The sequence below is a fragment of the Vulpes vulpes genome, chromosome 6 (assembly GCF_048418805.1).
Source record: "Vulpes vulpes isolate BD-2025 chromosome 6, VulVul3, whole genome shotgun sequence".
Lineage (NCBI taxonomy): Eukaryota > Metazoa > Chordata > Mammalia > Carnivora > Canidae > Vulpes > Vulpes vulpes.
The window spans coordinates 30,488,178-30,515,453 of NC_132785.1; the positions used below are offsets into that span (position 1 = coordinate 30,488,178).

The 27,276-nt window shown below is 35.4% G+C and overlaps 1 protein-coding gene across 29 annotated transcripts in view; it reads right to left on the reverse strand.

The window, feature by feature from the left end:
* MYCBP2 (MYC binding protein 2) overlaps nt 1-27,276 on the reverse strand; it is a 266,736-nt gene that overhangs the window by 9,664 nt on the left and 229,796 nt on the right. For 25 of the 29 annotated variants that reach the window (XM_072760790.1, XM_072760789.1, XM_072760784.1 and 22 more), the window contains 18 exons: nt 25,717-25,877; nt 24,570-24,726; nt 24,164-24,388; nt 21,697-21,762; nt 20,051-20,290; nt 19,610-19,708; nt 14,180-14,260; nt 12,892-13,158; nt 12,094-12,377; nt 10,327-10,423; nt 8,717-8,836; nt 7,126-7,227; nt 6,215-6,343; nt 5,702-5,834; nt 4,382-4,485; nt 3,332-3,520; nt 2,358-2,465; nt 948-1,157 (listed from right to left, as the gene is read on the reverse strand). In XM_072760790.1, the coding sequence (XP_072616891.1) occupies nt 948-1,157; nt 2,358-2,465; nt 3,332-3,520; nt 4,382-4,485; nt 5,702-5,834; nt 6,215-6,343; nt 7,126-7,227; nt 8,717-8,836; nt 10,327-10,423; nt 12,094-12,377; nt 12,892-13,158; nt 14,180-14,260; nt 19,610-19,708; nt 20,051-20,290; nt 21,697-21,762; nt 24,164-24,388; nt 24,570-24,726; nt 25,717-25,877 (2,772 nt within the window). The remainder of the gene's footprint in view (nt 1-947; nt 1,158-2,357; nt 2,466-3,331; nt 3,521-4,381; nt 4,486-5,701; nt 5,835-6,214; nt 6,344-7,125; nt 7,228-8,716; nt 8,837-10,326; nt 10,424-12,093; nt 12,378-12,891; nt 13,159-14,179; nt 14,261-19,609; nt 19,709-20,050; nt 20,291-21,696; nt 21,763-24,163; nt 24,389-24,569; nt 24,727-25,716; nt 25,878-27,276) is intronic. The other 4 variants (XM_072760792.1, XM_072760775.1, XM_072760771.1 and 1 more) reach the window with 1 other exon arrangement.

Here is a 27,276-nt window from a genome sequence, read left to right on the forward strand (position 1 = left end):
TTGGTATTTTGTAGCATGGGGTGCAAATAGTAGCATTTTGGGAAATGAGACTGGAGATGTGGACAGGGCTATACAGGATCATTAGCAGGAAAATTACACATTAGATCTGAGGTTTAGAAATATTAATCTCCTAGTAGTGATGTAAGTGTAAAGGATGGAATGGAAGCTCCAGGAGCTCCACACTAGGGGCTCAGTAAGAAGGCTGTTATAATTACCAAAGAAAATGATTAGGGTTGCTGAAGATGTAACAGGAAAAAAGAACTCAGAGAGATTTAGAGACAGAGTTGACAAGACTTTGTAAATAAAGACTGGAGAATGAGAGTCAAAGTTGATAATGTAATACTCCTCACATGGACTTAGAAGCGTATGTGAGAAATTCAAATGTCCAGTAAGCAGTTAAATATTTGTTTATAAATCTCAAAAATTTTGGAAGTTCAGAATGGTACAGATGTTTGGCAAAGGAAGATATACAAGAGCTCAGCAAAGTTGAGTAGGTTATTATGAGGCAAGAATACAGTGCTAAGAAACTACGTAAGGAGGAGGTGAATGGAAAGGAACCCTATAAAGGAGTTACAGATAAATAACCAGAAAGAAAGAAGACATCAAGAGTATTGTTCTGGAAGTTAAGGAATTTTAATGAGGAAATGGTGAAAAGAGTCAAGTAGGAGACATTTATTTAAGAACCAAATGGATTTGGCAAACAGGAGATTACTGATGTGAAGTTAGCTTGTGTACAGAAATATCACATGCTTTGGAAATAAGTCTGTATAGGTTAAAAAAAACCCCAAAATAAATTAAATAAAAAAATTCAACTTCATAGTATCAAGCTTTCTGATTTTTAACCTCAGACTTAAGATGTAAGAATTAGATATCATTATACAATTCAATTCTTAATCACAAAGGTGATCTCTAGTTTTTAAAAATTCCTAGTATAATTTATAGCATACCTTTCTGCATTTGTAGCAGACATAATATGCATATCTATTCATGGCATAGCCAGCTGGGTCATTATAAAATCTCACACCAGGAGTTGTGATAGCTTCACTCTTATGCAGACCTTCGTATTCCAGTCTCATTAAGGCTTTTCTTCTGACATCCTCATAGAGTTCTTTTATTGGATCAAGCAAATCTTTTAATACTATATGATTTATTTTGTTCTGAAATTTAAAAATAAACATTATTTAATAGAATCATTTATCTTTGAATTCAACAAATACTTAAGTGTGTACCTAAGAACCAAGTACTGTGCTAGGAGATAACCAGAGAGTGAATAAGTTTTCTAAATAAAATGCCATTTAGAAATAATCCTGTGAAATCCTCTCAAGCCCTCATTTTTCCAAGATCAGGGACAACAGAAGCAAATAGAACATAAAACATGAAATTCTGTTTTATTAGCTTTATATTTCCTGAGTCTGCAATGTAGCTCCTGCTGCCTTAGCTCTTCTGGGAATAAAAGGTTGCCTTGTTGCCACAAATAAGACATACTCCCTCTTGTGTGTGTGTTCTGTCTGGTTCCTTGGGTAGGGTTGAATGCCAGGTACAGAAACGAGGAGGTAGTATTTTCTCTATCACACCACATATCATTTCCTAAATGCGACTTTTCATTGTGGCACTATATGAGAAGAGAGGTCAAATTACTACAATTTTTTTGATTGTTCCTCAGTTTAACTAAGCAATGACTGTGCTAAGTCTTTCCATGTTATACCCTTTATACCAGTCTGCATATCTGAAGGAAATAGGGAGAACTTAATAGAACAAAAAGGAATGGATAATTAATAGATAAGCCATTGTTAATCACATTCTTAAAGGTTTTTTTTTTAAGTTAATCATCACTAGCTTGCCAAAACAAATTGCTACTTTGATTATCTTTAAAGAGATGTGTCAAAATGTCAACAATTTTCTCCTTATTTTACCTAAGATTCTAAAAGAGTCTTTCATGAAGATGAAAGCCCAGACTTCATCTTTAATGGCAGGTATCAGAGCCCACAAGCACTACAGGCTCATTCATTTTGGTAGTCACCTGTTGTCATGTCACATGATCTGAACTCTGAAGGGTCTGAAAGTGATGATGAACACCCTTTAAAGATGACAATGTCTAAATGAATTTTCTGATACAATATGTTTAATTCCATTTAATCAGCTTTTAATTGACACTTACTGTTCTGAAATATATTATAATAGATAGAGGGATCTTACAATATTCTTTGGCATCACCTGGATGAAAAGAGCAGAAATTGGTGGGGGCTGGGGGTTTAAAAAGTAAACTGGGAAGGTCACCAAGAGATGCTGACATATTTATTTTGAAAGGTGAAGATAAAGATAAAAACAGATAAGGTAGATAATTTCTCATTTCATACCTTGCAAATGGGACAAGATATAAATCCAAATGTTATCCTTGGACCAAGCCATCTGTTTTCCAAAACTCGTCGGCAGCACTGTAAATGGAATATGTGACTACAGTCCAGCTTAAATTAAAAAAAGAGAAGGATATAAGCAAATGTGATAATAATAAACACTTGAATAACTGGCAGATAATTCAGTGAAGGTGATAATTGAAGCGGGTAAGAGAAAAATCAAGTTTGGGACAATAAAAGTTCAGTACTTGTATGTTATTCGTGAAATATTAATCAGGTCTTTATTATAGATCTTTATTAAAGACCTATATTAACTAGGTCTTTAGCTTCTTCCAATTCATTACCACTTGCATACTAATGCTACTTTATAAAGAATAAGCCAGGTTAGGAAATTTTTTTTTTAATTTAAAATTATTCCCTTTTGTTTCTCATAGAAGGAACTACTGATTTAAAGATTTAATATTTATTTTTTGAGAATATTCATTTATCTTATAATCCTAAGAACTGAAAATATAAATAAGGGGTCAAATTAAAAAAAACATATTTAGCAAATAGTAACTCCAATAATATTACTAATATTACTAATATTATAGAAGTATGCAAACATGTTACATATAGAGACATTAGAGGCATGTATCACTATGTATACATCAATTACATAATGCTACCATTCTGGGTTTTGGAAATTAAGAAGAGAGTAGTTATTAGAAAAACTAATTGTTTTTCCCTCTCTTATGAACATTTTATACATTCTATTGATTATATAGGCTCACACAAATAACAAATGAAAGCTGAACACACAAAATGGAAACAGAACATAAAAAGATGGAATTTGCTCTTCAACAAACTGGGAGATGCTAGTGGCACATTTTCTCTCAATGATGTAAAAAGTTCAGGGATCTGTTTACTAAACAGATATATTTATCCTTCCCATGTTAAATTCTAGAAACATTTAATATTTTAAGAGCTGAGACAACCTGAATGGCTGGTGCTGCTGAGAGCGCCTCAGTGAAACAGATCATGCACATGTCATCAGCATCTTGCTTCAGCGTCGTAGCACTTTTATCACAGCCGTGTAGACAGGGCAGACAGTGCTCTTCATTTTTGACACCTCCGCATGGATGGCCACAGGGATGCGTCTTACTACAGGCTATCTTAGCATATTCCTATTAAAGATAAATTATAAAGGCATATAAAATATTGAAAAAGGCACACAGCCTGGTAATTATATCCATTATATTAATTTTCCAAGATATTTCCCACTGGAAATACACGTTAAGGTTATTTAAGGTAAAAATAAAGCTATTTTTATTCTTTATTTGAATATAACTTAAGGATCATTAGCAAATTTTTTTAGTGTGTAATTAAAAATTTTAATTTACATTTTTTCAGTGTGTAATTTTTCTTTTAATGTGATTTAAAAAATTCACAAAGGGAATGCTAATAAAAAGTGAAATATAATTTTAATCTATTTATTTCTGTGTATAGTCATGAAGCAAGAGAAATTCCTGAAATACAATCTCCCAATCACCACCTACCCCCTCCCCAAAATGGGTACAAAAAACATACACGTATCTTTCACTAGCAGGGCCCTACTCAAGTTTTTGTTAACTGAATTGAGGAACTGAAAATACTTGGAGAGCATGGAGTACGTGAATGGATGTTCAGGACTAAAGAACTCTCAAATATTGGAAGTTTATTATAGGGAAATAAGTGAATAAAGTATGTAAGAGGCAAAGGAAATGCAGTCCATAGATTTTTACCTATTTCTAGCATAAAAGCAAACATTAAATATTTATTATGGTGGTAGCTGATAAACACACACTGTCTGGTTTGAGTTTGAGAAACTTATCTGACTCATTCTCTAGCTCTAATAGAGCATTTAATTCTTGACATGTGGAATATATTAATTTAGAAAACTGAAGTGATGCTGAGCTCTACCTCTTATTTATATGAAGTAAATCTGTCACCAGGGAATACATGCTATTCCATACTGGGATAGCTTGACTGTCTAACCATATACTCACTTGGCAATCTGCATCAGAACAAACACTGCCAACAGCAGATAACTCTGTTCCACTCCTGGAACCACAGAAGCGGCATGCTTCTGAGCTACTTGTGGTGGGTTTGCCTAGGTTCAAGAAGAAAATGAAAAAAATCCTCCTTAAGAATATGTTTTCTACATATTTTAATACAACTAATTAAAAACAACAACACAACAACAGGAAAATCAGGTTTGTATCTGTTACTATTCCTGGGAAATCAGCCTGGCAGTTTTACAGTAGAAGGGCTGTAAGCTGTCCTAATTATAAAGTAACTAGTAACAAAAAAGGGACAAGAAACTAGAGACCTATCTGAAGCCAAACAGATAGTAGGTTGAGAAGATATGGCAAACCCCCAGCTCCAAAAGCGTAGTTCCAGACAAAATATAATAAAAATTAAATAAGAATACATTGAAGGTAAATCTTTAAGAATTTCTACAATGACAAAATTATAAGGCATAGAAGAAAACCTATCATTAGATAATATAAAATTTGAAAAACAGAAGAATTCCCATCCAAGGAACTAAAATTGACAGAATAATATGAAAAGAAAATTAATTAAATATTTGAAACAAAGAAAGAACACAATCCATAAAACAAGAACAGAACATTAGAAAAAAGAACAGGAAGATTGGAAAAATTCAGACCAAGCTAATTTTAAAACTCAGATGGAAAAAATCTAAATACAATACACAGAATTCAGCAATATTTACAGGAAAAATAGATTTTTTAAAAGGATAGTTTAATTCATGAATACAAAGATGTTTCGACATTCGAATATTTATTAATGTAATATATGGCCCTGATAGATTATAGGAAGAAAAAAATCAGCTATGAGAAAAAAAGACCATGCTCCTGAAGCATGAAGAATACCCCTATTATAGAATTAAATTTGTTCAGATTTTCACTTAACTTCAACATCACAAATTTGTGTCAGTCAGACAAATGGCAGACTACAGAGGTGCTGAAAATTAAGAATTTGTAAGATTTAGGGTAACTTTAAGCTGAGAGTATAATAAGATCTACATCAGGAAAAAAAAAAAAAAGAAAATCACATTTTGGAGGTAAAATGACCTGCTTATGGTAACATAGCTAGTGAATGACAAACTAGGTTTCCTGACCTGTTGTCTAATACCCTATTATAGAACATGGTCCACTAAATATAATAATACAGACAGTGAGCAATGATGTCATAGTTATCAGAATATACTCAAAATAATCAGTATTAAATAATTCATAGTAAGTAAATAACATCTAGTTAAATCCTAAGCAGCAGGCATGGTTCAACCTTAAATCCTCTGCTACCTGTGTGTTCTCGGAATTCCACCATTGCCTTCATTGTTTTAGAATCTGCTAGTGCCATCAACCAGAACAGTTTTGTTCTACCGCAACCTTCATGAAGGTCAACCTTGATAGCTTCTTCTTCTTCTTTGAAGACCTATTGTTTCATTAAAGGGAAACATATTTTATTTCTCACTGTGAAGGAGGAAGTATCAAATTTAATTACTTGGTAATAATAATGGCTTTTATTTACTAAGCACTCTAATTTTCAGATATTTCCAATCTTGTCCTGAATCTTGACAACAGCCCCATTTTTATAAACGTGGAAACTAAGTCTCAGAGAGGTTAGCTGACTGTCTTGATTTACACAGCAGTAAGTGAGGCAGCTGGCAACTCCACTGAGGCTCTGACTGCAAAGTCCCTTTGCATCAGTCCCTTCCCATCACACCAAACGTCCTTCCCATATTTATTTCATAATTTACTGAATGCATCCAGTGCTCCAGATACTGCTCTGTGTGCACAGAGAGAAGCTGTCACCTGTCTCTGATGAGTCTTGGTTCGCCGATGAAGATGAAGGAATCTGTCACAGTCAGTGCACAGATTTCCACATACGTTGCATAAAATGATGGCTGCAGTTTCTCCATCGTCATGGTTGTCACACATGGGCTGAAACAGGGCATTCCCACATGTCACATTACATTAACAAGAACATCCCAGACACTCATACAAATTGAATGTAATTTATTCACAACAATAATGTTATTGTTCTGAGAGGTCTATTAGGAATTTAGAATCTGAACATTAAACAGAATTATGGCAAATGTACTTAAGTTTAAAAAGTCTTCAAAACCTCTAATTCAATAATTAATGTGCTGAGCAAGTTCAATGATTAATAAATAAACATATACTTTGATTAATGACTTAAGAAATTTTTCCCCCCATGTTCTAACATTCTGTATCCTAAATGATTCATTTTGAAACTTGAATATCAGTGAGAAAATGTTCAGAGGGCCTTTATAAAGTCTTCCCTTCCAGTGCACCTAGAGACACTTATCAAACCTACTTTAAGTACTGTGTATTTGTGAATAAATGGTACTTCATGATGCCTCTCTTACTGCTTTATTTCCTTCTTACCAAATGACCGATAACATTTAGAGTAAAATCTAGGGATACAATGAGATTTGGCTAAAAACACATTTTGATATGATGCGAACATGACTTAAAGAAGAAGAGAAAAGCTCTTTTATATAATTAAAGCCCCTAAGAGGCTACAAAGAGAGGACCCTAAGTGAAACAGACTTGTGGGATGACCTTGGGCAATGTGACACAAGTTTCTGCTCATGGTGGAATTTTGACTTGCAAGTGTTTTTTTTTTTTTTTAAAGCTAAGCTAGAGCTTACTTATAAAGAAAAATAAGATACATTTTTAGAAAACAATTTTGATCTTACCATTTGTTTTTGCTGTCCATCCTTTCCCATCCATCTCCCTGAAGAGAGACGATCTACATGGTCCTGATCTAGCACACACAGTGAGGCTAGAGCAAGCCAGAGCTGTTAAAAGGAAAGGCTGTCAGAATATTGAATTTTTAAAAAAGACTTCTAAAACACTGACTGCCTGACACATGATAACAACTCAATAAATGTGAGCTGAATTTGAAAATACATGTATACTCAATGGCACTCAAATATTTACCAACTGCTGCTGTGACAAACCATTCTGGTTTTTACCTGACATATAAAATTATCCTTTGTTGGTCTACTAAGTAAGCAATAGGTTAGTAAATGAATATACACACTGGGTATTTACTGTACTGGCGCCTCTTGCATATTTTCCCATCTAGCATCATCTGCCTGAGGTGCTATGTTCCAAGCAAGGTGGTGCAATAACTTTAATTCTGTTTAATTTTATACAATCCCATGAGTAGGTGGGTACATATTAAATTCTCCTGGGTAAGAAGAGCTCCTCAAAAGTCTCGGTATGCTCCTAAACACCTAGGACTATCAGAGATAAGTAAATGTCTAGCAGACTTTGGAAAACAGCCCTCAGAGACAGTTTAGAACTTTCTGGGGCTCAAAGGGTAAGCTTCAGTTTTACATAGAATGATATATTTTTTTATTACTGAAAAAGTTAATTATTTAAGAAGTGCATGAGTGTCACTGCATATGAAGAGCGTGACAGGGAAAAATAGAAAAAAGGAAAAACTGAAACAAAAATAAAGTGTGCAAGGAGAAAGGGGAATGTAGAAGGAAAGAAAGGAGCATGTGTATGGTGCTAAAGCTCTGCTGCCAGAGTAACGGCTTCACATGTCACGCTCACTAGCAGGATGACATGAAGTGGTATTTTCTGCCCTAGAGAAATACAGTTTCTCTTCTTTGAGATCAAGCTTTGAATTCAAGCTTTGAAATCAAGCAATTTCTGCCAATGTTTATTTCTTCCTAATGCTGCCACACTGATTCTGCTCCAAGGAAATCCCTAATCTCCTTTGGAAGTACATGAGACATGAAATTTGGTAGATCAAAAATTACTATGGACGTCTCATCTGAAGAATGTAATTCTACATGCTAGCTAAGAGATTCCGTCCTACCCCGCCCAGGGCATACCCTTTTTGCTTTTTTAAAAGTAAGGTCTGTAAATTTAGTAGGTAGGCTTCACTTTAGAGTAATTAGGCCATTCCAAAATGAGTCAGGGAGGGCCTTGTCTTTGAAGGACCTTCAGTCTATCTAACCATAATGCTGACACTAAACTTACTGTGTAAGCTACAGTAAACATATCATTAGAAAGATAACATAGGTAACTTAGCCTTCTCTAACCAGTTTATCCTTAGCTTCCTAAATAATTACAAAAACTAGGAATAAAGAACACATAATAGTGAATGTTTATAACCACTATACTTAGTTCACAATTCAAAAAAAGCCTTTATCACTTTTATGGTAAATACAATATTTGGTATAAAAAATTGGATTAAACTGATCTATCAATTTCAAGTTTGTTCAAACCTATTACTGCAACCATACAGACCAAATGAAAATAAATTCCTACCCTAGTTGTTGCAATACATCTCACTGGAGATCTAAACTCTTCCTCCATCTTGGTCAAGGCAATGATGGTTTCTGCAATGGCATTTTTTGTCACTCGGGACCATGCTTCAGACAGATGACCCTATTGAGCAGGAGAGAATAATTTAATAAGCAACCAGAAACATATAATCATAAAAGTAAATTCTCTTCTCTTAAATAACATCTCTCATTAAAAAGGAAAGATTTATTTATAAGTGCAACTTTTTAAAAACTAGATTTTATTTATTTATTTGAGAGAGAGAGAGAGAGTGTGCGCCCAAGTAGTGGGGGGGGGCAGAGGGAGAGGAACAAGTGGGATTTGATCTTACCATCCTATGCTGAAACCAAGAGTTGGATGTGCAACTGATTGAGCCACCCAGGCGCCCCTGTTAGTGCAGCTTTACATCAGCAGCATACTTTTGAAATAAAAATCCTTCACAACTCTGAAAAATTCAGCTTTTAATCACTATTTTAATGATCGTAAATAAAAAATAAGGTTCTCAATACTCTTCCTACAGAGCTCAAGAGCATTTCCTCTTACATTTAGATAAAAACTTAATAGAAGTACTAAAGTAACTATGCTTGAGAAATTTTGATTATGAAGCCTTGTTATTTAACACAAAATTTATACAGCTAAGTTAACTGATTTTAGATGATTATTATTACTAGAACCCAAGGAACCCAAGAACATAAATAGATTCAAAGTACAACTACTTTTATTAGCTGACTTGATTTTTGCTGAATATAAACACCTATTACAAAGCTTAGGTGTTCCTAAATATTTTTCCTAAATATTTTTATCCAATGAACATCCTGAGGAAGACTTGTTGAGAAGTGAGAAAGTTCATTTCTCTGACTGAGGAAATGTCCTTGCTGTTGGGGAAAAAAGACAGAGCTTCCTATTTCCCCAGAATATCCTCTCTCGCTTCCCATCCACATGTTATTAACTCTCTTATAAAGGGCAGTTCAGTTCCTCCATCTCTTCCTCCAAATTGCTGTCCGCTCAACCTTTCAGGAGCCCACATTCTACCGCATCTTGCTCCCCTTAGCTTGAAAATATAATGGAATGTGAGGAAACTAGCATTATGGAGCCACCAGTAAGAGCCAGGTGCTCTGAGAAGTAATTCCCTTTCCTCCATTTTCCCAGATCTCCCTGAAAAGAACATCTAAAGACAATGGTGGAGAATATTAATAAAGAATAAAAGCTTTATAAAAAACCAGGACAGCTAAAGAGAATGAGAAACTTTCACTTTGGGGAGCCCTAATTTTTGATTAGGGTTTTGGACTTAGGCTGATTTGTAGGGCTCAAAATGTGTATTTTATTTTTTAAGTTTTAAAGTCTTAGAAGACTAATGTAACAATTCTCAAGTAAACTAATTGGGAAGCTTGAAATGAACAGTTTACACAAAGGACAAATTTATCACTGACCAAAAAGACAAACATCACAATGGTTAACCTACTGAACAGAAGCTTTAAGTAAAGCAAAGTAACACTAATGTATTTCTGCTATTAATGTAGTAGAATCAGCTGCTTGTTTTAATCAGATTTCTACTGCACTTCAGTAACATAATGATCAGGAGGATGAGAACTCACTGCTGCCATATCCTTAATAAGTTTAATGATGATCTCAGAGATCTGGGTAGGAGTTGAGCCCTTCATCCACCAATGACTTTCACCTCGACGAACATAACTACAAAGAAAAGTCAGCATTTATGCAAACCAGTCAGGGACAGTTACAGATAAATATGATGAAAACTGTTATTTTAGCATGCATTTTAATTTTTAAGTGATTCAAATAATTAAAGCATTTAAAAAAGAAATTACTCAAAATATTACCCATAATTTATCTCTTTAATCCTAAGAGAGGAGCTATTCTGAGACATGTTCCCTTCCAAATATTTGTTTATATATTATTTTTATACCCTGCATCTTCTAGAATACATCTGTTCAAAGCATATCCACAGACTACAAGCTATTTGTTACCAAACCACACTGAGATATTAAGGGCTTCTACCAGAATATGTTAACTACATCACTGACTACACTAGCTTTTAGGTCAGTTGACATTTTTTTTTTTTTTTTATGATAGTCACACAGAGAGAGAGAGAGGCAGAGACATAGGCAGAGGGAGAAGCAGGCTCCATGCACCGGGAGCCCGACGTGGGATTCGATCCCGGGTCTCCAGGATCGTGCCCTGGGCCAAAGGCAGGCGCTAAACCGCTGTGCCACCCAGGGATTCTGACATTTTTTTTTTGTAAGACTATCTAGAAGAAGAAAGTAACACACTGATTTATATCTTGGTGTTATTTAATGTCATGGACTGGCTCTTTGACTAGTACTGTTCCAGATGTCTAATTTTCTGTTACACACAATTCTGTAACACACTTCCTTGCACATATCTTTGTGCACATGTATAAACGTTTTTTAGGGAAACAATTCGAGAAGTAGAATTGGTAGGTCAAAGGATAAACATATTTTAAATATAGTGATATGTTATTAAACTGACACCCCAAAAGATGTAGTAATCTATATTAGATGCCATAAAAATGCCTATTTGTTCATAATGCTGCCAAGAAGATATTTTCCTATTGTTTTAATCTAATATTTCTCCGATTACCAGTGAAGTGTCTTTTCATTTGTCTAGTGGCATTTGTAATTTTTCTTCTTGGGACTAACTGCTCTTGTCATGTATTTTTCTACCAGTTGTTTGTCTTTTTTCATTAATTTTTAGTCATTTTTAAAATATTATGACTAATAATTCATTATCTACTATATAGGTATTAAATATTTTTCCCAGGTCAGTTTATATTTTAAAATATTTTCATGTAATTAACTTTGATTTTCATGTAGCCAAATCTGTGAATTTTTCCTCTGTGACATTTGGGTTCTGTGTTTTAAGGAGGTCTTTCTGGGTTGAAGATTATAAAAATATTCTATAATGTGTCCTAGTGGAGTTTTAAAAGAAATATACATAAAGCTTTAATTGATCTCAAGTTAATTTTTGTATACGGCATGAGACAAGTGTCTACAATATTTTTCTATATGAGAAGTATTCCAATATCACATATTCAGCACACCTTCCTTTCCCCACTAACTTGAAATGACACTTTTATTATATACAGCATTCTCTTTTATACATGGGTTAGTTGTTTATGGCCTCTATTTGGTGAATAATCAAACAAAGTGGAATTTGAAATCCTATCTTTCCCATCCAAATACTAACCAGGCCCAACCCTGCTTAGCTGACGAGATCAGACACGTTCAGGGTGGTATGGCGGTGGACTGAAATCCTATCTTTAATTCTCCAAATAGTAGCTCTCTCTGTTCTATTTTAGTACTAAAATAGATGCAATGACCAACCTGGAATTGAAAATCATCGGAAGAGTAACTGTTGTAACACCTTTGCCCACACTGGTACCAGCTGTTCCTGTGATGGTAGTTCCTTTGGCTTTTAGCTGTACTGTGAGTGCTTTGGCAATGCATCCTAGAAACATGTCCAAGATACCTAGTTTATTCCAATCTCCTTTTTCTGTTGAGTGAATGATATCACTGATATCTGCTGGGGGGAGGGATTTCACTCCAATGATGCTGGCCAGACGATTAGGGGTCACTTCAGGCAACACTCGTCTTAGTAAGGAGGTTACCTGATAAGAAAAATAAAAGGAAAGAATTCCTTTAAAAGAGTGGTGTTCTAAAGTTTTCATATTTTTAAGTGAGCCTCGCTGCTGTTCTATGACTTCAAAAGCTTTCAGAAGGACAAAAATAAAATAAAAACAAAAATTTAATAAAAATAAAAACATGATTTTTAATTTCTGAAGTGGTAATTACCACTCTAGGACAGCAAGAAAAACATGTATTTTATTTGGTCGGGAATAAAGAAACGTTACATATCTCATAGTAGTAAGACAATCAGTAGACAGGCTATTCTTTATCACAATAGCACAGTAGAAAAATGGAACATATTTTGCTCTTCCATATTCTCAAACAATGAGTCAGAAACAAAAACATGGAGTTAAAATACAATCCAAAAAACCAAATAACAAAACAAAAAATAAAGATCAATACTTAAGACCCTAAGGTGATTCTTTTTGATAGTGCAATTTTTAACAATGTTTCAAGGAAAAAAGTAAGCCAAAGGTAAGTGGTATGACCAGTCACCTGTCTTTGGACTCGAGGTGAGGCCGTGTGGAGCAGTGAAAAGAGATCCTGGAGCAGAGTTAGCTGCTGAGCCAGATACTGACGGCCCACATTAGATCCACTCAGGGCTAAGACCATCGAGAGCAGCTCAAAGCAATAAGCATCAGAGGAGGCATCTTCGTCATTGGGCTGAGAATTGGCATTTTCTTTGCTTGATATAGCATGTTCCCATTCTTCACGAACTCTAGTGGCTTCCATGCGAATAGCTTGGACGATGTGAGCACACACCTATTTAAAGGCAACATAAAGCAAATGTAAAAATCTATTTTACGTCTGATTTACTACCTTTAATAAAACAAAAACAAAAACAAGAATATAAACAATTTAATGTTCTTTCTCTCTATTAATTATCCATCATACCATTTCCTTAACTCATCTTAAAAACAATTAAGGAAAACTAGCAGAACCATGATTAAAAATCTTAATATTTAAATCAACTACCATGTAGAAACTTATATACAAGTTACCACTACTCCTGCCTGTGGTTTAAGATATCAAACAAAAGCAAAATATTTTATCACTTCTAAGGCATATTTTTCTCTCATATATTACCAACATTTCTATTCATAACTTGCTTTATAACTGATGGCATTCACCATGTAATTGGCAGCAATTTTTCTTTTTTAGTGATATATGAAATAACAGCACATTTTATAACTGGTAGCATCTAAAATTCAATGAAAGACTGTTAAAAAGATACAGCACAGATAAGTTTATGTATTTAAACAAGATTTAACAATGCTGAAAGTTAAAATGATCAGCTAATTCAAAATCAGTATTTCATTTGACTTCTGAAGGACTAATTATTATGTCATCTAGGTACTCCATTATATGAACAATCTAGCACTACTACATCTCCTTATAATTAAAATATTAACACTGATTTAGTTAACATGGTAATTACTTAAAAAAAAGTCAGCTGACACACACACACAAAAAAAACAGTAGGAAAAAGAACATAGAAAATGCAAATAAAATCTGAGATAGCTGGATATTTGACACCAAAATGAAACAATCTACCTGAAAATGAGAAATAACAAAGAGTAGCAAGGTAAGAAAGTTAACATTCTCTTTAAAGTGATGCAGATATGCCAATATATACTCCTTCCTCTCTAGAAAAAGGCAGACACATTCTGTAGGACCTATAAAAAAAGTCCACATAAAAAAGCCTCCATAAATTTTAGAAAACACTTCATACCCTAAAACCAAATAAAAACTAATGAAGAGAATGAAATGGCTATCTACCAACCTGTTTTTGTAAATTAGTCAGCTTACTCCTGCTGAATATGATTCCAACCATATGTTCTTTCAGGTCAGCATCTGATGTTGCCTTTACATAGAGAAAGAGGGGAGAAAAGAAAAACACCCAGGCTCTTTGAATAAAATTTGTATATTTGATCTTAAAGTATCTTGAGAAATAACTATGCAGCTATTTTTATAAGGTGAATTTATTTTAGATTGAGGTGTGTAACACTAAGACAAAGGATAAAGTGTGAAGAAACCACTACTGGCTAAGATTGACTATAACAAAAAGCAAAACTTCTGAATTTAAGAAATCCAGAGAAGCATACTATCTTTTTAAGAACTTCTTTAATCTGTCAGTTTGGGCCACTTTGATTACATCTATTCCTAATTTCTGAATATCCTACATTTAGTTGTTAGAACAATTCAGAAAATGGCATTTGTTTAAAAGGGAAATATCCTGGGATGCCTGGGTGGCTCAGCGGTTTAGCACCTGCCTTCAGCCCAGGGTGTGACCCTGGAGTCCTGGGTCGAGTCCCACATCGGGCTCCCTGCATGGAGCCTGCTTCTCCCTCTGCCTGTGTCTCTGCCTCTCTCTCTCTCTCTGTGTGTCTCTCATGAATAAATAAATAAAATCTTTTTTATTTTTATTTTTATTTTTTTTATTTTTATTTTTATTTTTTTTAATGTTTTTTTAAATTTTATTTATTTATGATAGGCACACAGTGAGAGAGAGAGAAGCAGAGACATAGGCAGAGGGAGAAGCAGGCTCCATGCACCAGGAGCCCGACGTGGGACTCGATCCCAGGTCTCCAGGATCGCGCCCCGGGCCAAAGGCAGGCGCCAAACCGCTGCGCCACCCAGGGATCCCTAAAATCTTTTTTTTTTTTAAAGGGAAATATCCTAACAAAACTCTATGATAATAGTGTTCTTAAATTAGGCTAATTTAGCACTAACAGGAGTCAAAGAAACATATCATGGGAAGAGAAATAAAGGCTGACATTTTATAGTACTTAATATTATGTGAATGGCACTCTCCTAAGGTATAGATACACAGCTAGAGTTAACAATACACATACTTATTTAGTCTTCACAATAAGCCCATGAGGTAAATCTGATGTATTATTTTGTAATACAAAAATGTAATAGTGGCTTTGCCTCTATTCTTTTTTTTTTTTTAAGATTTTATTTATTTATTCATGAGAGACAGAGAGAGAGAGAGAGAGAGAGAGAGAGAGAGAGAGGCAGAGACACAGGCAGAGGGAGAAGCAGGCACTCTACAAGGGCCCGATGTTGGACTTGATCCTGGATCCTGGGATCACACCCTGAGCTGAAGGCAGATGCTCAACTGCTGAGCTACCCAGGATTCCTGCAAAGCCACTATTTTAAGAACAAAAAATGGTTCTTAGTTCCATTTTTCTTAGGATACAGAAAGCTGTAAGAGAATATAATGCCCACCTTAATAATGTGAAAAAGCTGATCATCTACAAAGGCATACAATTTTTGGTGCCCATCAGACAGCTGAGATTGGCAACCAGGTAAAATAAAATCCACATAGACAAATCCAAATAGTTGGACAGTTCAAAAAATTTTTTGCACTTGATAGAACAAGTAAATGAGCAAACAAAAATCAGTAAAGCTCTTAAAGACTTAAACAAAACTACCAACAACTTGAACTGATATTCACAGAACCCCCCTCACAGAACAAAGGCATAGTTCAAGTTCTTTTCAAGTGCATGTGGACTCATAAAATATATGTCAGAATTCAAGTCTTAACAATTTTAAAAGGCTTGAAATCATACAAAGCATATCCTTTGACTGAAATGAATTGAACTAAACATTAGTAATAAAGGCTATTAGAAAAACCAGTATTAATTACCAAGATGTCAATTCTCCCCAGATTGACTTAGCAATTTGTTACAATTCCAATCAATATTCCAGATTTTTTTTTTTTTAGAAGGGGAAAAACTTCTAAGTTTCTAAGCTTTATATGGAACTATAAGTTTCTATCTCTAAGTTTCTAAGCTTTATATGGAACTATAAAGGACCTAGACTAGCCAAAATAACTTAAAAAGAACCAGGTTGGAATATGATTTCATGATTTTCTATAAGCTGTAGTAATCAAGACACTGATGCTGGTATAAGAATATACATATAGATCAGTGGAACAGAAAGAGAAGGCAGAAATAGACATAGATATTTATGTTATATTTATTATTGATAAAGGACAGTCTTCAACAAATGGTGGAATAACTGGCTATCTACATGCAAAAATAAATGAAACTCAACTCAAGAAAAATTAACTTAAAAATGCATATAGCTATAAACAAAAGAATTAAAACTCTAATATTTCTAGAGAAAATCTTTTGATATTAAGTTTTAGATAAGATACAAAAATCCTAAAATCCTAAGTCATTTTGGAAAAAATAGAATTGTACTTCATCAAAATAAAAAACTTGTTCCCTGAAAGATAAATCACAGAGTAGGAGAAAATATTTGAAAATACATATTGGCTAAGGAGTCTTTATCCTCAATACATAAAAAAAAAAAAAATCTTACAACCTAATAATTACACAACCGGACATAAAAAAAATATGTGTAGAGATCCCTGGGTGGCGCAGCGGTTTGGCACCTGCCTTTGGCCCAGGGCGCGATCCTGGAGACCCGGGATCGAATCCCACATCGGGCTCCCGGTGCATGGAGCCTGCTTCTCCCTCTGGCTGTGTCTCTGCCTGTTTCTCTCTCTCTGTATGACTATCATAAATAAATAAAAATTAAAAAAAAATATGTGTAAAAGATTTGAACAGATGCTTCACTAAACAAAGTACAGGACTGGCAAATAAGCACACAAAAATTTACTCATTGTTATCATTAGAGAAATCCATATTAAAACCACAATGAGATACCACTACATACCTACTACAATGGCTAAATTTTTTTTTAAAGATTCATTCATTCATTCATTCATTCATTCATTTGATAGAAAGACAGAGATAGATAGATCGTGTGCAGGGGTGGGAGTGTGGAGAAGTAGAGGGCAAGAAAGAGAAACTCAAGCAGACTTCTCACTGAGCGTGGAGCCAACGCAGGGCTCCAAATCTAGACTCATGAGATCACCACCTGAGTGGAAACCAAGAGACACTTTACCGACAGTGCCACTCAGTGAATAATGGCTAAAATTAAAAAAAGTGACAATCCTAAGTGCTGTTGAGAATGTGGAGCAACTGGAAATCTACACCGCTGGCAAAAACATGAATTGGTTCAATCACTTTGGAAAGAGGTCAGCAGTTTTTTAGAAAGTTAAACATAGACTTATCACACAACCCAGCAATCCTACTCATAGGTATTTATCCAAGAAAAATGAAAATGTACCCATACAAAAATCTGTACACAAAATGTTCACAGTAGTTTTATTAATAATAGCCAAATAGAGGAAACAAACCCAAATATCCATCGAAAGGTCAAAGGATAAACAAATTCTGGTAAATCCATAAAATGGAACACTTCTTGGCAACCAAAAGAAACAATTACTGATACATGCTCCTACATGGATGAATATCAAAATTATTCTACCAAGAGAAAGAAACCAGATGAAAAGGTTCTATCCTACATGGTTCCATTTATATGACATCTGGGAAAAGGCAACACTAACAAGGGCAGATAATAGTTCAATGATTGCCAGGGTCAAGGCATGAGGTGAGGGGACTGACTGCAAAGGACCAGGAGGGGAATTTTAGGAGTGATGTGTTTTAAAACTTCTTTGCAGTGATGATTTTACTATTGTATATGTTGTTCAAAATTCATAAAAGAACACAATTTAAAAGGATAAATTTTTTCCCTATCTAAATTCTACTTCAAAAATCTTACTTAAAAATGATTCTCTTAACAATTATGCTATTTTACGGGCATCTTATCACTAGCATAAACTTTCCCAATCAACCTTAACATCTCAACATACACTCTCCTACTATTAGGTCAGCCTCAAATGAGCCCTGCTCCCATACCCTCTGTCAATTCATGTTCATTACCTACCAAAAGCCTTTTGGGCACTGCTCCAGGGCATAATACTTTTCAGTGTACTCTGAAACCCTATGTCATGTGCAATTTCTTCGTGTACATAAATAATTGATTACATGATACCCTATTGATTTTTTGGTGTGTGTGTGTGTGTGTGTGTGTGTGTGTGAAAGGTTTATAACTAAGAACAAAACACAAGCTTTCTGACGGCTTGGTACCAATTATCACAGTTATTTAGCGCAAAATCACCATTTGCTAAAATTCAACTGATTTACTGAATTGTCACACAGTCTTGTAGTTATTCAAATGATTATCTCCAAGGGGTGCTGAAAGAAACAACCAGGAACCAATGTTTATAAAATCTTATTTTCTACAGATCCCAAATAGAAAGATGTGGATGACTCAGACATTATTATATCAGAAGGCCAAGGGCTAGACTAAGTCCTTAAAATTATCTTTCAATGAACTCCCAAGGTGATTATCTATAACATCTAAAGACATAAGAATATTGAGACCAGTCAGAGTTGACCTCTCTTTTTGGAAATAGATGAGGTTTTCTTCTTGGGTACAATGCTTTAGAGTAGATCAAATAAGTAAAGGCAATCACATTTTAAAAGAAATTTTAAGAATAAGATAAAGAACAGATTATTCCAATAAAAATGTGCTGAATGCATGTGTGTTTATGCCAAGGATACAAAGACAAATCAGATATGTACTTGGTCTTTAAGAAGCTATGATTCAGTAGAAGAGACAAATGTGTACAAGTAAACATATGAAATAAATCAAAAGAGACTCACAGAAACTACTATGAAGTTTAGCAGAAGGAAAACTGCATATTGTTTGGGGAGAAATCATAAAGAAGATTCCTGGAGAAGATAGTATTTTTAAACTGGACTGTGAAGGGCAGATTAAATGGAGGCAGGAGATCATCATCACTGGCGTACAGTATAGTACGCTGATTTTACAAATCCTAACATTTGAACACAACAGCCCATGATACAGAGCAGATTTTGTTGTTATTTACAATACTAGCTAGTTCATATATAAACAAATAATTTTAATAGTTTCATCTTCTAGTTAAAGTATTTTTTAAAAGATTTTTTTATTTATATATTCATGATAGACAGAAAGAGAGGGAGAGAGAGAGAGAGAGGCAGAGACACAGACTTTGGGAGAAGCAGGCTCCATGCCAGAAGCCCAACACAGGACTCGATCTTGGGACTCCAGGACCACGCCTTCGCCCAAAGGCAGGTGCTAAACTGCTGAGCCACCCAGGGATCCCCTAGTTAAAGTATTAAATAGTAATTGCATATAAACTAATATCACCTATCCATTAAAATACATAGCAATAGATGGACTGTTTCACTGAACAAAAATAATGAAAAAGGTAAATAAATATTTTTAGAATACAAATAAATACATTGTATACTTTTTCCTCTCCTTCAGGTGATGACAGTAATGCTTTTTCCTCTTGTTCCGGTGTAGGTTCAGCATCTCCAGAGATGAGCTTTCCAAACACCTGATGAAGTTGGGAACATGAGAAGGAATCAATGGCAGTAATTATCAGTGTGAAAGCTAAAGGACACATGAGCTAATTCTGCAGGTTTTATAATATGAGTAGGCTATTCTCGCTGTATGCCACTACTTGAAAGAATTATGAATGCAAAATGAAGTTTTGCATTCATAAAATGAATCCTCAAAATGAAGGAGTTTGGGGGTTATAAGAAGAGAAAATGGGTCACATCTGTTGTCTGTCATCTCTAACAAGTTTTGCAAAGTAGTTTGTCACCATCTTAGTATTCTTACTGAATAAGATTATTTCAGAGTATCCTGTGCTAGATTAGGTAGTAAGGACACTCACTTGAGATGTAATAAGTCTGAACACTCGCAGAGTCTCAGCTTCACAGTTCCTTTGCTGGGCCACACTGGCTGAAATCTGGCCAGCAATTTTTGTGCTTTCACCATCCTTCCAGCCAAGGACTTTTACTTGTCGAACTCTCAGTGTATTTTCTGGGCCTTTCAATTCAATCTTGATGATGTGATTATCTCCTCCTGGAAGTTCACTTGTTACCCAACCAATATGCCTGGAATCCAAATCAACCTAGCACAATAAAAAAAGGGATAGAAACCTGATATAGCTCTGTCACTCTTGTCCCACTCTCTTATCACTGTCCTAGACTTAGTGCGAATAACAGCAAGCTCAAATCACAAAGACCTGTGAAGAGACCAAGGTTTACTGTTACTGCACACTGATTATCTTACTGAAACCTTGTGAGGATAAGTAATACTATAGTAGCTATTACACAGATGAAATGAGGTTAACACAGGTTGAAGGATTCTCAGTAGAAGGTGGAATTAAGAATTAAAATGCAGGTATGAGTACTTTCCAGGGACAAGTTACTTAACTAACATCATTAAAACAATTTATGTGACTGTCCTTTTCCCTATTCTGACCGTGAGTAGAAACACTCACAAGATCAGAATGGGGCCCTATCTTGTGCATCTTAACATTAAAGTGCTATTTAAAGATAAGCATTTAAAAAATATATAAGCATTTTTGATGTGTGGTTACTAAATGTTTTAAAGAAAAATTAAATATAGCTTCACATTTGTGATTCCTTATTTCACTGTATAAGAATATAACTTTTTTCAAGGATTAAATTTCAATGCACTTGAAATGGCTTCTGATGCTACTCATTGGATCAAATGAAAATTGTTCTTATGCTATTTGATGTCTAAGAGAAATGATCTGGGACTTCTACATTATTTATATAGACATATATATTGATATTATTTTAGTTGATAATGCCAATTTTCTAGAAAGAGCATTAAGCATAAATAAATACTATCTCACTGAATAGGATGGTCTCCCCCAAATTTTTAGCCTTTTAAGCAAAATTTATTATTTATCTAATCCAAAACCTCAATTCATCCTTTCAATATGATTTGAAAAACAAAGCAAGTGGTCAACATTTATGGGACAAAGTAGCTATAGAAGAACAGCTTTGATAAAGTTTCACTAATACAAATCAGTTTATACAGAATCTCAGATACATGCCCAAATAAAACCTAACTTGTTTTTAGACATGGTTTGTAAATCAACTTGCAGCCTGGTTACAGTTTCAATGTTATAAGTGATAGATTTTCAGGCTAGAAGACAACAATCTACATTTTAACCTGAAGTGTAGGTGGTAACAATAAATTCTACCTATGATGCATTTAAGGCACTCTGAATCTTTCTAAGGGAGCTGGAGGTAGAGTGGAAGACTCTAGGTACAGTATAATCGCTCATGACAGGACAACATTTAGGGTACTAATGGATAAGATGGTTAGCACAGGGATGGTTGTAAATGTTCCCTTATCTGGACTATTTGTCAGTTTAGTGTTTTATAAACAAATGATTTCCTATAATACTTTGGTAGCATGTCAAAATTAGAATTTAACAGTGGAGGCTGAGAAGAATTTCTCCCTAGGTAGCAAAACATTTAATGACAAAATTGTAATTACCTGCTTTATTCTGCATAAATCTTCTACTGCTTTGCCAGTTAAGAAGGTCATTGAGGTAACTTTATTCTAAAACAGACAATTCACAACAATTATTATTCCATATTCCTGCTCCTGAATTTACAACGATTTATGGCCTACCAATGTCACATTAACTCTTCTGCATGTCTGTCATCATTCTTCCTAACTGACCTCACTCCATCTGTTTGAACAACCACATTCTTACAATTCCAGTCTTCCTTTGTCTTGTTCTCACAAAGTCTACCTTCAGTCTCGATGGGCTTTGAAAGAGGAGCTTTGCATTCCCTTTTTTTTAAATCCAAAGTCTAAAGATTTAAATTCTGTCATGAGACCTTTCGACACCTCTGTTTGTCACTCTTGTGCCACTCTCTCTGCAATAGTTTCACAGCTTCTGGACGTAAAAGCAAGGTAGGTAGGTGGCTTAACCAACAAATACTTGTGAGTTGTCACAATGTATCCAGACTGACTTACAGATTTTGAGAAGGATATATGAGAATGATGGGTTCTATCCTTTTGAGATCCTTGCCACACTAGGGAAGGAACATTAACACATGAAAGAAATAATCCAACAGAAGTTCATTATCTTTAAGTACTGAAAACAATCATGCTGGTACTGGAGTAACTTTTACTCAAGACACATCAAGAAATAGATTAGCACATTAATTCCTTGGAGAACTGCATACTTAGCTATACATCAGCTCTAAGCTAATGAAATTCAAACGACTGCTGTGTATAAGGCACTGGTGGCAGGTGGGCTGGGGACATAGACATAAATAAGCCTCAAGGACACATGGCACTTAGAGGTTTCTTTTTTTTTTTTTTTTTAAAGATTTTATTTATTTATTCATGAGAGACACACACAGAGAGAGAGAGAGAGGCAGAGACACAGGCAGAGGGAGAAGATGTGGGACTTGATCCTGGGTCTCTAGGATCACACCCTGGGCTGAAAGCAGGCACCAAACCGCTGAGCCACCCAGGCGGCCCAACTTAGAGGTTTCTTAAAAGGAAAGCAGATGTCAGATAATCTACTGGGGCTTTGAAAAAAGAATGTTGTGACAATTACTACCTAAAAGGGAAAAATGTCAAATTGATTTCAATCATTCTTCCAAGGCAGAGTATGTCCTGGCTTAAAATATACCAAGAATCAAAGGTAATATTGTATTGAACAGTAAATCCTAGCTAGAAAAATGTTTTGATTTCTTACACTTGACTTTCTAGTAAGGTAAGTAGTTGTACCAACTGAAACTCTTGGCTCTGAAGAGGAAAAAGCTTATGGCATATTAACTAAGCCCCCTTTTCTCATTCACTGCCAGATAACAGGAGTTGGGGGTGGCTGTGGATGGCAAGGAGTGTTGTGATAGCAGACTGGACTTCTGAGGTTGGCATTCCATCTGGGTTACCCAAGACCCAGCCTTACCACTCTGGCTTTTTCTGGAAAAGGAAATATGTGAATGGGATGGGAGAAGCCTGGCAATGGTCAAAGGAGATTTATTAATACTGTATCTGCTAGCAAGCCACACCCATTCTGAGGGAAAACTCTAAGGAGTACCCTTCCCTAGCAATGGGGGTAGAAGCATGTGAGTTTGGTGCCTTCTTCCTGGTTCAAGTAAACAGGATTCTATTTCCTTTGTTTACAGTCTTTTGTGAAGGAGTGCTTAATTCAGTTGAAAGATGTGAACAGGCTAGTGCTAGGAAAAATATAAATTATGATTATTCAGGTTAGTCTAGAAACCCCACCACCACTCTCATGACAGCTAAGGGTGAGGACTGGAAGCAGAGCTAATTACATGATAGGTCAAAGTGTATTAAGTGCAATCAGAGTAATAAAAAAGAACCTAGAGAAAGGAAAGAGTAATTTTTAAAAAGATTTTTATTTATTTGAGAGAGAGAGAGAGAGAGAGAGAGATAAGTGACAGAGAGTATGAGCAGAGGGGAGAGTCTGAAGTCAGGCTCCCTGCTCAGCAAGGCCTTGGGGCTCAATCCCGGACCCTGGGATCATGACTTGAGCCAAAGGCAGACATTTAACTGATGAAGCCACCCAGGCACCTGGGAAAGAGTAGTTTTATAGAACAGGTACTGGGAGAGGAGTTTTTTCTTGGTCTGAGATTTTGGGAGATTCTGATAGGTAGAGTTTAAGGGGAGGACTTTCAGGTCAAGAGAAGAACTTTAACAAGGGCATGCAGGCAGGCAGTTATAGGACATTTATTCTGCTTAGTTGGAGCCATGGTGTATGTATAATCACACCTCTTTTTAGAATTGGTCTTCCATAGTGCCCCTTGTCCTCTTAACCTGTTTTTACATTTAAGATTTATTTGGGAAATATAAAAATGTTGTTTGGTTGGTGAAGTTCCACATGGAAATCTTTTTTGCTAAACTCAGAAATAAGAGAGCATGGTCACTGAGGGTCTGAAAAGAACTGATGAGCTACAAATTAAGTCTCCTTTCTTACCCCGAGATCTCGGGAATTGTCCACATGGACAGATACATAGCGGGCATTGATTCCTTTTACACAGTTGATGGTGATGTTTTTAGTTTTGTTTTTATCTTCATCTCCTGATTCCCAAAAGGTTTCAGTAGAACCGTCTGTTAAACTGCCAATCATGGCAGGTCGGCTTGAAGTTTTTATGTCAACAATGCTGGTTAAGTCCTTTAAGCACATTACTATGCACAGTTCCTACCAGAAACAAATGTACATTATTACAACACTGAAGTGGATATCTTTCATGATAATAAAACAAACAAAACATGAGGTAAGAAACAAATGAGTCAAATTGTTTAGGAGTAACTTGCAGTTTCTCCTTCTAAACACTGTTTAATGTTAGCAGGGTAACAGAGGAAAGTGGTAAATGACTGACCTGACTCATTGCTTCAAAGCCAGACTGTATACTGATGCTAAAACTTTCTTCACTATCTCCATCATCTGATTTTGACAAAATATTGTTAATGTGATGAAAGACATTACTCTGATGGAGGAACTGGTGATCAGACTGCTTGAATTTCAGACTCCAGCATCTAAAAATGTATAAGCAATGTATTAAATAATTCCTACTGAATTCCTTGGAAAAGCACTCTGTAGTTAGTATTTCAAAAAATCTTAATGTTCTAGGTAAGAAATAGAAATGAAAAAAATCAGGGAATAATATCGCTGCCTTTTTGTGAGAAATAAAGGTAATTTCTTTGGAACAAGATAGGATCTAAAGAAAGTTCACTCATTTTACATATAGAAAAATACATTTATGTATAAAGAAATTTGCTTCTGTAATCATGAAGATCAAGGCTACAGAAGCAAAAATGGTAATCAATTTTGTAGATAGATAATGTTACCCCCGCTTACTATACTAATTCATCAGAGTATATATAATACACCCTGCACTTCAAAAATCTTGTGAGGAAGAAACAAAATCTCCCCTCTCCTGGTCTTATCATCAGGGCTATGGGTAGCCAAAAATCACTCTATCACCTTACAGGCTTATAAAAATCAGTGGAGCATTTATTTATACGTGTGGCTCCATATGTAGATCTGATAACAAGGTTCACAATGTTGAAGTAGTGTTAACATTTTAGCAGGCTTAGACTTAAAGTAGGTGATGTTCTTCAAGGTGGTAGATTTAGGCTATCTTGTATATAAAACTAAGGTTCCATTTTTCTTAAAATTCTTTTCAATTCAAAATACTTTTTTGATTTGTTTCTGCGACTTCATTCTCCTTTCCCTTTGTGACATTTAAGATTCTACTCTTGGGTAATGCTGAGACAAGTGACTTACGGGTAGAAAAGGGAGGAAAACTGTCATAGACTGATAGTTCAAAGCACTAAGAAGTGTATTAACCTCATTTTATAGAGGGGCACACAGGTGGTGAGCTAAGGAGGATGATTCTAGATTATGACAGTAATGAGTGAAACACCATTCATACCATGTAGAGAGATTCTTTGTATCTCACTCTTTAAAAAAAAGTCTTTCGAGCATTTTGAGCTTTGAATACTACATAAAACCTCTTTTCTTACCTTAGGGCCATTTGCTGTAATGAACTGCCACTGGGTAGAGACATCATAAGATCAGAGATTGTTTGAAGTAAGCGGTGAAATGTGTGGGGTAAAGGATGAGCAGCTTCACCAGCAATCACTATATCTGAGAGTGGATGTTCGCATACTCTTGTGTCTTTCTCCTAAGACAGAAATTGAAAGCAAGCTGATTCAGTCTGTATGCTGGAAATATCCCCCCACATAAAAAATTATGCATACTTGAAAGTATATATACTGTAAAGATAGTTATGTAACAGAAATGTAAATAACAAAACCAAATCATACCCAAAACATACATAATTATGTTTGTGTTATATTTTAGGGAAAAAGTGATAAGATCATTTATAAAAAAAATCACCAAACAAATGAATATGGTATCTGTATCGATTCTGGTCTGCTCACAAATCTACTAACAGGGTGACTCTATGTGTGTATGCAGAAACTGAGCCTACGGCAGCCCGGGTGGCTCAGCGGTTTAGCGCTGCCTTCAGCCCAGGGCGTGATCCTGGAGAACTGGGATCGAGTCCCACGTCAGGCTCCCTGCATGGAGCCTGCTTCTCCCTCTGCCTGTGTCTCTGCCTCTTTCCCTCTGTTTCTCATGAATAAATAAATAAAATCTTAAGCCTCATTCAAACTGCTGATCCACAGAGTTGTCAGCCAAGAGGCAACCATTTTCATCTGATGAATTTTAGGGTGGTTTATTATGCAGGAATATTTAGTTTTTAGTTGGTGTTTGTCCAGTACATATTTTTCTAAACTACTTTTAATCTTCCTGTATCTTTACGTTTTAGATGTGATGCTTATGAATAGCATCTACCTTTTGTTTTTTCATCTATTCTGACAATTTTTATCCTTTATTTATTTATTTGAGAGTGAGAGAGAGAGCATGAGCAGTGGGGAAAGGCAAAGGAAGAGGAAGAAGCAGACTCCCGCTGAACAGGGATCCCGATGTGGGGCTCGGTCTCAGGACCCCAGGATCATGACCTGAGCCAAAGGCAGATACCAACCAACTAAGCCACCCAGGTGCCCCTTATTTATTTTTTATTTCATTTCTATAAAAAATTTGTTAACATATAATGTATTATTGGTTTCAAAGGTAGAGGTCAGTGACTCATCAGTCTTATATAGTACCCAGTGCTCATTACATCACATTTCCTCCTCAATGTTCATCACCCAGTTACCCTGTCCCCCCCCACACCTCTCCTCCAGTGACCCTCAGATTGTTTCCTATGATTAAGAGTCTTGGATGGTTTGTCTCTCTCTCTGATTTCATGCTTTTTTTCCTCTCTTGCCCCATGGTCCTCTGTTGTGTTTCTTAAATTCCACATGAGTGAGCTCAGATGCCCAACCAACTGAGCCACCCAGGCACCCTAACTTTTGTCTTTTAAATAGAAGATTTAGTCTTTCTTATCTGCACTTATTTCTAATATGTTATTTTCTATTTGCACCGCTTTTTCTATTTTATTTTCTCTCCTGGGGGGGAGGGTAGAGTTTATTTTTTTCTCATTTCTCTATGAGTTTGCAAATTATACACTCTATTTC